General features: G+C 34.1%; 3 protein-coding genes across 3 annotated transcripts; 1 reads left to right on the top strand and 2 right to left on the bottom strand.

Moving 5' to 3' along the window:
* Positions 1 to 2,178: 2,178 nt before the first annotated feature.
* LOC113495739 (YTH domain-containing protein 1) lies at positions 2,179 to 4,036 on the bottom strand. The gene has a single exon (XM_026874653.1). The coding sequence runs from the start codon at positions 3,577 to 3,579 to the stop codon at positions 2,242 to 2,244; it is 1,338 nt and encodes a 445-aa protein (XP_026730454.1). The 5' UTR covers positions 3,580 to 4,036; the 3' UTR covers positions 2,179 to 2,241.
* Positions 4,037 to 4,156: 120 nt separating this feature from the next.
* On the top strand, positions 4,157 to 7,363 carry LOC113495756 (ganglioside-induced differentiation-associated protein 1). The gene is made up of 5 exons (XM_026874676.1): positions 4,157 to 4,409; positions 4,558 to 4,750; positions 4,987 to 5,166; positions 5,257 to 5,457; positions 6,871 to 7,363. Exons 1-5 carry the CDS (start codon positions 4,284 to 4,286, stop codon positions 7,170 to 7,172), a joined length of 1,002 nt encoding a protein of 333 aa, XP_026730477.1. The 5' UTR covers positions 4,157 to 4,283; the 3' UTR covers positions 7,173 to 7,363.
* Positions 7,364 to 8,939: 1,576 nt separating this feature from the next.
* Positions 8,940 to 10,743, bottom strand: LOC113495748 (FIT family protein CG10671). Its single transcript, XM_026874664.1, has one exon. It carries the CDS (start codon positions 10,523 to 10,525, stop codon positions 9,437 to 9,439), a length of 1,089 nt encoding a protein of 362 aa, XP_026730465.1. The 5' UTR covers positions 10,526 to 10,743; the 3' UTR covers positions 8,940 to 9,436.
* Between the last annotated feature and the right edge of the window lie 2,130 nt (positions 10,744 to 12,873).

The following is a 12,873-nucleotide window of genomic DNA, read 5'->3' as shown; positions in this document are numbered from 1 at the left end:
ACAGCTAGTAATCTATACTTTTTTATTACATAAATTATTGTCTAACTTGTCAGTAAAATATAAGTAAAATGAGATATAAACATAATTCTAGGCTTTGTAAATTCAAAGAAAATAAAAGGTAAAAAAACTATTTAGTCCGTTATGAATCTTAGCAGCAACTTTGGGAAATAGACTTACGCGGAAATAATTAAATGCGTTGATAAATTACCATTTAGGTACCTTTTTTGGTCACCTCTTAGCCCTTTAAGCGCCCGTGTCTATAGAACTTTAACAAATTAACTATTATTAATTTGGGGGGAATCATAGTTAGAAAAGAGTAATGATATTGATGTTTCAATAAGGGGTGTCTTCAAGAGGGGATTTTGTTTTCACGGTATCAGCATTTCAGTCAAATCTTGCATACGACAATTTCCGTTATATCCTGGTAAGTTAGTATAGCAACTTCTCATGTTAGCCATCGGTCCGTCAAATCGTTAATCGACTCAATTCATTCTACTTATATAGTACAATGTTAAATTGTTGTTTTTATGATATCTTAGAATCATTTTTAATTTTCAAAATCGGTTCTGCCGTTTAAGTTACATTGTCATCGGGTTTGAAGCTACCCTGAAAATTTCAGCCTGCTAGCTTTATCGGGAAGTTTATCGAAAGTGAGTTGCAAAAATCCAACCAGAACAACAAACCAACAAACAGACAAGACTGAGTGTAAGAAAAAGAATCATGAAAATCGGTTCACCCAATCGCAAGTTACGAGGTAACAAACATTAAAAAAAACAACATTCGAATTGAGAATCTCCTCCTTTTTTTGAATTCGGTTAAAAATCATGGGAAAATGAGTACTATAGAATAAAAAAAATAGGGTGTGAAAAACAGATGTTGTCCGATTCTCGGACCTACCCAATATGCACTCTAAAACTCATGAGAATCGGTTGTTTCGAAGGAGTTCAATTTCTTTGTGTAATAAGTCCAGACAAGCAAAATTACCTGGTGGCAGTGCTCTCAACCTGTGTTCGAACCTACCTGTTACTATGTCCATTTTCATCATAACTGCCAAGTAATGTAGTATTAGCCCAGCATTGTGTGGAGATCTTTTATACACCTTCTCCTTCGATCACCTTGTGTCAGATCTACATGGCATTGATAAATTATTGGTAATTTGAGTTTCACAACTGATTGAGTTAAACAATTTTATATTACCGCTAAATTAAGATTATTTTCATTTGTTAAAGAGAAAATGCTTAGATAGTAAAACAGATTGCCACCTGACTGCCGACATAAGACTAGCTGTCTAAATAACAGGAACCAGTCAACAACTTAAGAGGATTAAGTTATTTTGTAAGTTTTAAAAAATCCTTCAGTTAAGGAAGGGCACGAAATTTAATTTTAAGGAATACAAATATGAATATATGTAAACATGCCCAAATAAACATTTATGTAAAAAGTGGTATGTAAAAACTAGGTATGGAGTATTGTTGTAATAGTTTAAATTAAATAAGGGTAGAAGCAGCTGCCTTAGTTAATCTTCATCTTCTCCCTAAGCATCCTCATCAGAAATTATTAATTGACAAGGTCATATCAATTTTAACATTACTTGTAAACTATTTGGAGCTATTAGTTGCTGCTTATAGGTTCTGAAATATGACAATTAATGCATTAAGAAGAAATTACGAATTATTAGGTACAAAAAAAACAGTAAATAAACAGCAATACCAAGTTAAAAATGCAATTTAGGGGTCTATTTCTTTGGTTGATATGTATTTGCCACAACTGGCACACCAATGTAAATGTAAAATTGTAACAGTTAAAATAGGTGGAAATATATCACAGTTATAACACAACCTTTAAAAGTTGTACAAAAATTGTTATAAAATAAGACACTTATCTCATAATTTGTAACATCAGCCAAGATATCAAGCAATTGTTAACTATACCTTTATTAATGTTTGGCCAATGTTACTTTTGCACTTTTTCAAAATAGTCATTTTTAAGGCAATATAAGACACACTTTTATCATCAACCCTAAAAATTCGTTTTTTTTATTTATAACTGCACTGAAAGCTCTCATTTTATTGTTCCATCTCATTTACCTATCATTTCTTTTAAGTGTTCAAACTTAAACCATTGTTCAAATATAGTTCACCACAACACTAAGATTACTTTACTGAATAAAGTTCAAAGTTCAAACACAATTTTTTATTGGCAATTATCAGATAAATCAATACATTGAGGGTTGATACAGTTTCATCGTCGATCCCGGTAAGATCTGTGTGATTCGCGTTCACGACTACGCCCACGAGAGCGATCTGATGTACGCCACAGAAATTCATCCACAGATCGTTCATAAGATCTTTTATCATAAACTAACACAGATCGTGGATAATCTGCTATGTCATAGTAACGCGGCGGAGGCGGCGGCGGCGGTGGGGGTATTCCATCGTAGGTTGAGAGTGCTCCACTAAACCCAGGCGGGGGCACATAAGGCAATGGTGGCAACTGATGGTGCATTGATCTCATATATTCAGCAACATAAGCTTCAGCTGCAGAACTGCTGCTGTTATAACCATCACGGTTCCGACCAAACCAAGCAGGTAAACGGTCTCTCATGTAGGGTGAAGGAGACCGCCGTTTATAAGAACCAGATGAAATTCTACTCCTTGGAGACATAAACATCTTTCGTCTACTTCTAGATGATGAATTTAAGCGATTTCTATAGTTGGATCCTCTTGTTGAAAGAGGAGCACGATAAGTTCTGTAGTTACCTCCACTTTTCAAATATGCTTTCTTTGATGCCTCCTTAGACTTTCTAAGAATTGGTGTCATTTCAATGCCATCGTCTTCTGGAAATAGCCTACACAGTTCCTCAGCAACTTTTGGCTCTATTTCTTGCCCATCTCTGCCAATTTTGACTGGCTTCCCCTCATTCCAAGGATTATAGAGGTGAAGAGTACTACTAAAAGGCAAATCTTTTCGGCAAATCCAATCTACTTTAAATACGCCATCAAGTACTTTCGCAGACAGACCAGGAGGAAGCACCCACGATATAGGGGCAACGTCTCGCCGTGACTCACTACCTAAACGAGCAAATCCGGCAAATTTGCCACTTTCTTTTACTGAAAATATTAATAAAACATTTCGTGATTCTCTATAGGCTTGATTTAAATTAGCTTCATTTTGTGGTAATGTAGACCACACGCCTTTTGCTTTAGACAATGTTATGTTTTCTGCATTATTGGATTTGATTAGAAAGAATCGTGTATCTCTGAATAAATAATTCAACTTAGTCATATAATCATATGTCTTAACTTTGCTGTTACTGTTTGTAACGCATCGTCGTTTATGTTGTACAGGTGAATGGCTTGCAGCAGAATTGCTTCGTTTACGAGTCGCGCGTCGTTCTTTGGATTTAGTGCTAACTGAACTTATACTAGGAGAGCTCGACTCACTAGAAGATGAACTGGTCACTTCACTACGTGTATCAAAATCTTTTCCTTCCTCTAATTGTTTTAATTCTTCTCCAATTTCTGCTTCTACTTCACCAACGCCAAGGTTGACGGCGTCCGTGTTGTTTGAGACCTCCATTTTCAATGCTTTATAGTCAAAGATATTTGTAGAAACAGAATCATTAACTATCGCAAACACTTAATTCAAAGCTTATTTTCGTTTCAACCGAACATTATTACTGAATATACAACTTAAAAATATATAAAATTACACGAAACAATAATTTGTTCATTCACTTGCTTTGCTTCCAACATCAAGCAAATAGTTTTTTTTTTCTCTATAGTACCAATATCCAGTCTTTTGAGCCGACCGATTGATCGTAGTTTGATTTCGCACTACAATATACGCTTTTACAATTTCAAGGTTTTTTTATAAATGTTTGCATTTGCTTGATCATGCAATCTTTTTATTAAGTTTAAAGAATGAAACAATTTATTAAATCTAAAAAACGTTTGAAGAAACTGTGGACCATTTGACTTACACAAAGGCAAGAAAAACTCATTCGCTCGGTTTATAATGTTTTGATTATAATTGTTATCCGTATTTACCACTTGTAAAAACAATTATGCAACTACTAAAAAAAAGACAATGTAGCTAAAATAATGCATGGCTTTGTCATCAGTCAGCTGATTTTCTTATCTTTAGGTTGGTAGTTTCCATCGGCGACGAAAAAACCGCGTAGAAGTTTAGAAATTTTATTGAAGTTCTGCTTGCTGGTGTTTATGGATTAGTAAGAAGGCTGTAAGCATATTACATAGTTTAGAAGTTCTGCTTTAGCTAAAATGCATCATATACAAAAATATTTAGATAAAGTGCCCAGTCTGAAATTCAAGCCGAACCATGCATCTGCCTGTAAAAACACAAACATTTATCTCTACTGTAATTATTACAGTTTTTACTCTCAAAAGGTAATGTATTTTTTTATTACTCTATTAACTCTTGCTTTAACCTAATTAGGCCTAGGAATTCGGTGTCTCATTTAGGGTTTTTTTATAATAATTAGAAAAACAAATTCATACTTAGTGTAATAAATTATAATAAATATATTTATTGCAGGTTTTAATGGCACTTTATGAAAAGAATATTGAATTTGAGCCCCTATTTATTGATATTACTAAAGGAGAACAGTATTCATCATGGTTTTTGAAAATCAACCCCCGCGGCGAAATTCCTGTTCTAAAAGTAAAAGGCGAAGTTATTCCCGACTCCACTAGAATTTTGGACTATTTAGAATTCTTTTTGGATTCAGGTTTGTTTTGATATGTATAATAACCATAGTTTCTAATTAAATTAGGTAATTCATTGAATATATCATGAAATTAATATCAGTCTCTATACTTTACAAAACTGTTTTTGTCATGAAACAGATATTATAAAACATTCACAAAAGTTCTAATCCAAACTCACTATGTTCCACTGGCTAGTCTAAGCTATCATTGCAGTGTATGCTGGTATAGCTCGCCATAATATTGTTTTCTTTTTCAGAGTTACCACCATTAGTTAATGTTTCAACTGACAGTAAGGTGCTTGATAGTATTAACAGATTCCGAGACATGATTGAAGCCCTACCTGCTGGCTTAATTACAGTGGGATCGTTTTTCCATCCTCATTTGAGTGGTACCCCAAAACTACCCTTCATTCTACCTGTCCGTGAAATTCTTAAAAGTAAGTAGGTGTGTACTATAAATGGAATTACCAAATAGTGTAGTTTGTACTGACTGTGCAGTATTTTACTTATTTAAAAAACCTTTTTAGACGGAGACTTAAGCAATTCTACTAACTTACGGAAACTAGCTGAAGAAAACCCTGAAGCAAAAAGCATTTTACTCTACAAAGCTGAAATACAGGACAGAAAACATGAAATCATTATGAATGAAGAAGAGTATACTAAGGTCCTTAATGTAATTGATCAAGTCTTAACCCAAGTTGAAGAGCAGTTAAAAGAACAGCCTGAAGGTAGGTTTTTTTCGTATTATGTAATTATTTTACACATAAATAATACAAGGGTGATCAATACTAAACTAAGTGCACCAAGTGTGTGTTTGCATAGGTGTTATAAGGGATAGCACTCAGTCCACAGAGCGCAGAGCGCACTGATATTGCTTTTTGGCACCCGAAAACCGACTTTAAGTTTATAACAATAGGGTGCTTAATTGTCTGACAAGAAAATTTGCATCATGAGCGTGCGAGCAATTTAGTTTTTATTCTCTGTCAAGACTCAGTCTCAGAGTTAAAATTTTATCAAAATAATTTTTGTTTACTTTTCCATTAGCCTTCATTATCATGACGATTTTAGAACTTTATGTAAGCATGTTGCTGACACAAACTCAACAAGATTCATACATACATAAATAGGCACGCGTTTTTGAAAAACAATCTTCAAATGACTCGTCGTCAATTCTGCCATTTACAATAGCCGATGAATGAATGGAAATTTGATGAAATTGGCACTATTCGTATGATTCTAAGAATTTTTCCAACACAATAATTGGAAATACAATACTGGGCGAAACACTCACGGTCAATACAATGAATTTCCAACTATTTTGTTTTCAAATTCCTGAAGGGAATAGGAATAGTTTCAAATTTAATTCAATCGCTATTCATTCATCGGCCATTGTATGAAATACACAATAACATCATTAGGTGACTTTGTTATAAAAAGCTAAAAGTAGGTAATTATTGTAGAAACAATATGAAAAAGTAATGATTTCAGTTACTTAAAAAAAACTTTTTTACTATCTTCTATTTAAAAAGGAGTTTATCAATTCGCCTGTTTTTTATATTTGTTACTACGGAACTTCGGTGTGGATGAACCAATTTCGTTGATCATTGACGCCTAATAGCTTTCATTTGGTTCTACGTCATCATGTTTGGCTCAGTATTTTTTTATTTGAAGTCGGTTGTGTTTTATTCGTTAAATCGATATTATTACTGTTACTGCTTTTGCCGTGCTGATAATAATAAAACTGCGCTTAAGATTCACCTTGGAACATATGATACAGTGGCAGTTGGTAAAATGGCTACCTATTTTATAACATCCACTATCCACACGATGTATAGCACTTTCTTAGGTCTTAAGGTCGGTAGACGCATGACTCAATAGCGCATAAAACAAACGATCAATCATTGCGCTTATCGTTGTCATTGATTTTAGTGATACATTTTTGTATATTAATATCGTACAAGTTAAACATAGGATGTGTAAGACATTTCCGCTGCTTTATGGACACATTTTTAAGTTTTTAAATTACGTATGTATGCTCCAAAAAAATCATGACTGATCCTCATCATAATGTGCTGGTAACAGTAAATTACTAGGTATGATATTTAAAGTTAAAGATGCACAAACACGATTTAATGTTTCAGGTAACTGGCTGTGCTGTGAAAACTTCAGCATTGCTGATATTAATCTAGCTATTTTACTTCAACGCCTCTGGGAACTTGGATATGAAGGTAGATATTGGGTGGAAGGGAAACGTCCTCTATTAGAAAACTATTATGAACGTGTGAAGCAACGTGAGTCTTTCAAGAAAACAATGCCCAATTTACCGGTACATTTGAAAATGATTGTAATGTCGCAGCCTCCAGCTTACTTAGGCGCCGCGGCCGCAGCATCGATTGGTGTTGTAGTAGCAGTCGTATATATTGTCAAATCAATTATGCACTGAATATTAGTAGGTATGTACTGAAGTACAATTTACATCTTCCGCTCATATCCGATTTATCGGCGGCTATCCTTAATGGGGTAGATGATTACCTATAAACGTAAAAAATAATTTGAGTAATTTTACTTTAACAAACTGAGAACTTATTAGTTAACTAGCTCTTGCTCACGGGCCCGCATGTTACACATCGAAAATGATCCCGCGGGAGCATACAATAGGAATAAAAAATAATTTACTGTACCAAGTTTCGTCTAAATCCGTTCAGTGGTTTTTGCATGAAAGAAAAACAAACATCGACACATCCAAGCCTACAAACTTTTGCGTTAATAATAATTATAATATTCCTTCTCCTTGGAAGGGAGATTTACAAAAAGTTAAATTTCAAAATTATAATACAATAACCAATTAGTACTAGGGATATTATAAAGACAAAACGCAAAAAAAAACTACTTACTCAGCTCCTATGATCAACACGCTCGGCAATCGAAATTATAATTATAATATTAGTAGGTCTTTGTACTGTAATCGGATACTTATTGTATCAGCCTTTACGTGGATTCGATAGGAAGGTGTAAATTATGCTATAATATTTGTAACAAAATACATATTATTGCGTATTGTGATTTAACCCTAATCAAATAGACTTATTATTGTTTAGTTAGCCACTCATCTATACGCATATTATGGCATAAATGCGTGCGGCTGCGAGACGGGTAGATGTTGCATTCCTTTTTAAAACTCTGTCGATAGACAGGTACTATGTATTAAACTATTAACATACTACTACTATACTATCTACGCAGTACTTATGGAGTATTATTTTTTGTTTAATCGCTTGAAAAGTATTATTTTGTGAAGGGGCTGAATAATGGTACACCTGATACCCTATAAAACTTCTTACAGAAACATTTAAATGTTATGTAAAGTAAAAGTATTAATTTGGATCTGAAAAAAACCCACATCATGGTTTAATTCTATATTAATTAACATGTATAATATTATGTGCTTTAATAATTTGAAACAAAATACATTTTGGTGGTTATATTAAGATGAACTATTTATATTAAGTGAAGTTAAAATTAGACTTAGTACGCAATTGAAAGTGACGAAAGACATGCAAATACCGCCGACTTCATTACGGAGTTAAGTACAAAAAAAAACAGGATTTCATAAATGTTAAATCAGTTATCACTTTTTTTATAATAATTATTTATCAGTTTAGCGACTGATGTTTTCATGTATGAACACATTCAACCTATCTATTACACTCCCGATATAATTCAATCCAGTTTGTGGAATACAGTTACTTACGTATTTAATGACTAAGTCATCTGTCATCACATACATTATTAATTTATTATACATACGCAAATATGTAGATAGGTACTTAATTAACTGACGTGTGTACTGATAAACAATGAAAGTCATGAGTGTCATGACTGACCAGAACATATTATCCTGGTCAATTGTGTATGAAATTAATAAAAAAAAATAGAAATAAAAATCTTCTGACATATCTAATGCACGCATTTTAATAGACAAGATGATTGACAAGAGTGATTATTGTAGTCTTTTTATAAGTCACATTACACATGTATTTAGTTCCATTTTACTTCACACCGCAGCATAACCCTGAATAATATAAATATATAACACCTACATTTCTACTGTGTCTACACTAGTAGTATTTTATTTTGTGAATTACTCACATAAGAGTATTTGCAATTCAATATGAAAAAATAATCTTTGTATTTAATAAAACCAACAGTATTATTTACCTTTGTTAAATATTTAATAAACAATAACATAAAATTCCTGTTTTTTCATTTACACTGAGCAGCACTGGGCAGATTACTGTTTTTTTTTTTAATAAATTAAAACATTCTACATATAACTAAAAAAACAGTAACTGTAGACATAAGTATGATTAAACACACAAAAATGCAAAGGGTAAAGTAAAAGGTACATACTTTGTTGTGTGGTACAATAATATGTTACACCTACATAATAGTGTTCTTACAAATAAACCAAGTTTTTAACTTAATACAAAAGTAGCACTCTGAACTGGATGCTGCAACACAAAATATTGAATTACAGAATTTTAAAAATACCTACCTAATATATCTTCATCTCCCTAGTGAAAATAGCAACAATATTAGAATTTAAATTAATTGATTTGAAAACACCAACCCTAAAGTCACCACTCTAAATACTAACCCCCAACCATAACAATATGTTTTCCCCAAAAGTTGCTTCATTGTATAAGATTATCTTGTATCTTCTTTAATGTTTTCAGAATCCTGATTTGTACTGATAGGCATTCCCATAAAATGCTTCCCATTTGTGGAACTTCTCTTCCTATAAACTGGTGTAGCAGGCACTGTTTTATTTTTACCATTGTATTTAAATAGACCTTCTCCTGGCAAATTAGGCAAAATATTTGGTATGGTGAACCACACTCTGTAAGTAACAAACCATGTGAGTATGGCTATAACTCCACTGATAAACTTTTCAACCATAATATGATAATATAGAATTGTAGACACCAGCATTACATCCCAAAGCAGTTGAAGTAATGCAATAGCTATAATAAAGGCTCTCACATATGGTGTATAGCTTTCATATGACTTTTTCAAAATATTTAATTCATCTGTTGATATGTTCTTTAAAGGATTTATACTAGCAGATTTGTCATCAATACTGCGAGCATACTTTTCATCTCTTATGTAGTCTTTTATCCTTTCCCATCCATTTATTGCTTTGGCCTCTTCTATCATGACCAAACTTGAGTATATTAGAATAAAGCAGTGCCCAGATAAGTCAAAACCATTCCAAAAGTGACTGTTTTGTAAACAAGCTATTTTATTGTCATAAATTTTATTATTACATCGTCCATAGTTAGTTTCAATCACATTGAAAACAGTTGTCCATAAATACCAAAATGCAGTGGCAACCAATAGTCTTGATAAGTGACCTGTAGCTATTAGACTTCTTCTTCCACAACATGTTATATAGGATGTTATTGAAACATAAGGTATAGTCATAAACAGTGTCCAGAACCATCCAATTTTTACAAAGTATTGATTAAAAACATTGTCACTTCTTGCAAAGTATGTTTTTGGGAACGTCAAAACATCAGCTACAATGGATAGCAGAAATAGAGCTCCTAAGTAAATAGCTATTTTTAAATTTGTATCGTAGAATAAAATCTTTTTACATAAATGTACGATCATGAGTACAAAAATTTCTAGAATCGTTGATTCTTCCCGAGTAGGTTTGGTACCTTTCGTTTCAAGTGGTTCATTTTGCACTTTATAGTTCATTCGGGTGCTTTTAAAACTTCCTCGGCTTGTCATGATTCGGTAATTTTCATTTGCAAATCGACCTTTGTAAACATTACAGACCGAATTGAATTTTTAATAAAATTTTATTAAATTTATACTGATTCTAATGAGCTATTTAATGGTGTATAATTTTAGAGAGTAATAAACGCATTTAACACACTTTTTGGTGAAAATGTCAAAAGGTAATTGAAACAAGTTTTAGTACTCACACAGATACAAAAATAAACTTTGGCAACTTGGCAGAACGAAATTACGGTGAATTCCATTACACGCTAGATAAAAGCTATTTCAAACCATGATTTTGATGTACAAGATAGAGCCTGGCCAGCGAACACATTTTTTGCAAAAGTATTAGTTTGGCCAGCGATTGATGGCGAACGGTATACGACAACGTTCATTTAAATATAGTGCAGGCGTATAAAAAAGATCGAAAGTGGTTTCACTTCGTCGTGAGTCGTGCGGTTATAAGCACGCTCTTGTTTTTATAATTATTTGAATCTCTTCATTCACGAGTTAACTTCATGAGAACAAATCCAGTCCTTTTTAAAGGCATGCGTGGGGACACAGATTCGGCGTGCAGACGCCTTGTTGAGAAATTTAATCTATAATGTGTGGGGTGGCATCTACTAAGGATCATTTACCTCCGCTCTATGGGAGAACGACAAAGAATCCAAAGTAGAACTATTGTAAGTATGTGTGTAAAAATAAATTGGTTATTATAATTTTACGTGACGTGTGGACCAGTTCCTTAGATTTTCCGGAAAAACAAGGCAGCTACCTTTTTTCACATGGTGATGTAAATAATTTGGCAGGCGGTGACTCGCAGCTCACTAGATGGCCGGTCGTCGGCCAGATATGATACGGTCACGATTAACGGCAGATGGGCAACACCAATGCGAGTGGATAGGGGTGTAGAGAGGTGTGACAACAATTTCACCATCGCGGGACGCGGACTGACAGAATGGGTTTTCTCATTATTACAGCACTAGCTGTTGCCCGCGACTTCGTTCCCGTGGGTAGAAGATATAAGTTATGATTTATACCTGCCCTGTTTTTTACATTTTCCATTGTATCTTCGCTCCTATTAGTCGCAGCGTGATGGTTTATAGCCTAAAGCCTTCCTCGATGAATGGTCTATTCAACACAAAAATATTTTTTCAATTTGGACCAGTAGTTCCTGAGATTAGCGCGTTCAAACAAACAAACAAAACAACTGGTTTCTTAGGTTTACGCGAATGTTAGACATTGAAATGAAACTACTTTTACGGATTTTATCGCGGTTTAATTTTAGATTTACTATGTGTTAAAGAACACATAGCTGACGTGAAACACCGCCGCTCAACGAAGTCTGCAGTCGCCGAACATGCTGAAGGTTCCAGCCATTATATTACATTTGACCAACCACAGATCCTCGCTGAAGAATCCAAATTCCTACCTAGGATGTTTCGCGAGGCTATTGAGATTAAAAAACACCCTAATTTCAATAGAGAAGATGGCTGGAAGATATCACCTACTTGGGATCCAATAATAAATAAACTCAAGGCCAAACCCAAGAGCAGCGCTGCAAGACATCAAGACACAGTGAGCTCATACTGCGTAGGTCGGACCACAAATAATTAATTAAAATATGAAGGTAGAACGAGCAACATCTCCTGTCAAGACGAACGCCATCTCAGTCTGCCCGTGACCATGATACCTGCAAAGGTTTCGAAACGTCGGGAACTAAAATCTAAAATTAAACCGCGATAAAATCCGTAAAAGTAGTTTCATTTCAAACAAACAAACTCTCCAGCTTTATATATTAGTATATATAGATTAGCCACTTCCACCCCCGAGCAAATAGCTCTAGCGACCCCTCTGTAGCCAGCCAGTTAAGGCAAAAAAAAGCTGGGGTCCCCATAAAAATTGACATCCAGGGGCTTTCAGGTTCCGTTGTGTCGCCACTCACAAACAGCTCGCTACAAGCTGCCCTGCGGATGCAAGCTCTTACAAGAGACTACTTACCATCAGATTAATTTTCAATTTCTATCTCAAGGTTTAAAAAAAGCATACTAATGTGCCCTCTGGTATTGCGTTTATCCGGTTTATCTCATGGTGAAGTAACGACTAGCCCTGAGCGATGAGTATAAAAATCATCAATACCTTTTTTACGAAAATTATAATAGTTGCATGAATTCATCACACTGGTCTTGTCTATTAGCGCTGCGCTGATAAAACACGTCTTAAAACCAAATTGATTGGTTAAAATACTCGTAAAATATCAATATTTTTGTGTATTGTCAAGGTTGCCATCTGCAGATTTTCTAAATTTGCCGCTATTTCCTTTGGACATCTTTTTCTGACAAGCCTTTACACAATAC

Source organism: Trichoplusia ni, chromosome 1, assembly GCF_003590095.1.
Source record: "Trichoplusia ni isolate ovarian cell line Hi5 chromosome 1, tn1, whole genome shotgun sequence".
NCBI classification, from domain to species: Eukaryota; Metazoa; Arthropoda; class Insecta; order Lepidoptera; family Noctuidae; genus Trichoplusia; species Trichoplusia ni.
This window is presented reverse-complemented; position numbering and strand designations above follow the sequence as displayed.